The following is a 968-nucleotide window of genomic DNA, read 5'->3' on the forward strand; positions in this document are numbered from 1 at the left end:
TGGCGTCCGCTCCCGAGCCGGGGCGGCCGCTTTCTCTCCGTCAGTTCCGCGGGGCTCACCTCCCCTGCCCGTGCACGCCCGGCCCCGCTCTGCTTGAAGAAGGGCGGGGCGCCCCGCGGTGTCCAGGCCGGACCTTTTATGCAGCCGGACGCCTCGAAGGTAGCCCGGGGCCCGCCTTCTCGCACTTTTTCCATCTTGTGGGTGGGTTTGGGCCCCCGGGGACCTTTTGCTTCCGCATCAGCGTGTCCCTTTCTCGCTCGTGGGCCTCCCTGCGATGACCCGGGAAGCATCCCGTCGGCCCGATCGTGGCCTGTTTGCTGAATGTCACAAAAAGGAAATCGAAATCCTCCCATATGTCAGCCTGTGTGTCCGCTGTCATCCGGCATAACGGTTTCGAGATTCATCCTGGTCGGTGTTTCAGGAGTTCTCCTTCCTGTGACCGAGTAGCGTACTTTCATTATTTGGGTGTCACAATGTATCCACTCATCCATTGAAGGGCGTGTGAGTTCTTTTCCAGCTTTAGAGATGGTCGGTCCAGTTGACATATACATTGTAATACAGGCTTTTGCTTGGATATTTGTTCTCTTTTTTCTTAGGTAAACGAGCTAGAAGTGGAACTGCTGGGTTGTGTGTTACAGATGTATTTAATTCTGTAAGAACCCGCCAAACTGCCACAGTGGTTGTACCGTTTTGCATTCCTACCAGCAGTGATTGAGTTCCAGGTGTTCTGCATCCTTGATGGCACTTGGGATTGTCAATTTCTTATTTATGAGTTTTTATTTATTAATTGCACTTCTGCAGTAGGAGTATTTACGCTAGGAGTAGGAATCCCATTTCATTCCATTATGCATTTTCTTTTCTTTTCTTTTCTTTCTTTCTTTCTTTCTTTCTTTCTTTCTTTCTTTCTTTCTTTCTTTCTTTCTTTCTTTCTTTCTTTCTTTCTTTCTTTCTTTCTTTCTTTCTTTCTT

At 48.9% G+C, this 968-nt stretch overlaps 1 protein-coding gene across 4 annotated transcripts in view; it reads left to right on the forward strand.

Moving 5' to 3' along the window:
- The window catches only part of TBC1D19 (TBC1 domain family member 19), a 111884-nt gene that overhangs the window by 1721 nt on the left and 109195 nt on the right, over positions 1-968 (forward strand). The window contains exon 1 of one of the 4 annotated variants that reach the window (XM_014590295.2): positions 233-408. The exons of the other annotated variants lie outside the window; for them this stretch is intronic. Coding sequence (XP_014445781.1) covers positions 322-408 — 87 coding nt within the window. The 5' untranslated portion in view covers positions 233-321. Of the gene's footprint in view, positions 1-232; positions 409-968 lie in introns of those variants that run through there. 4 annotated transcript variants of the gene reach the window in all.

This window comes from Tupaia chinensis, unplaced genomic scaffold (assembly GCF_000334495.1).
Source record: "Tupaia chinensis unplaced genomic scaffold, TupChi_1.0 Scaffold000426_1, whole genome shotgun sequence".
NCBI classification, from domain to species: Eukaryota; Metazoa; Chordata; class Mammalia; order Scandentia; family Tupaiidae; genus Tupaia; species Tupaia belangeri.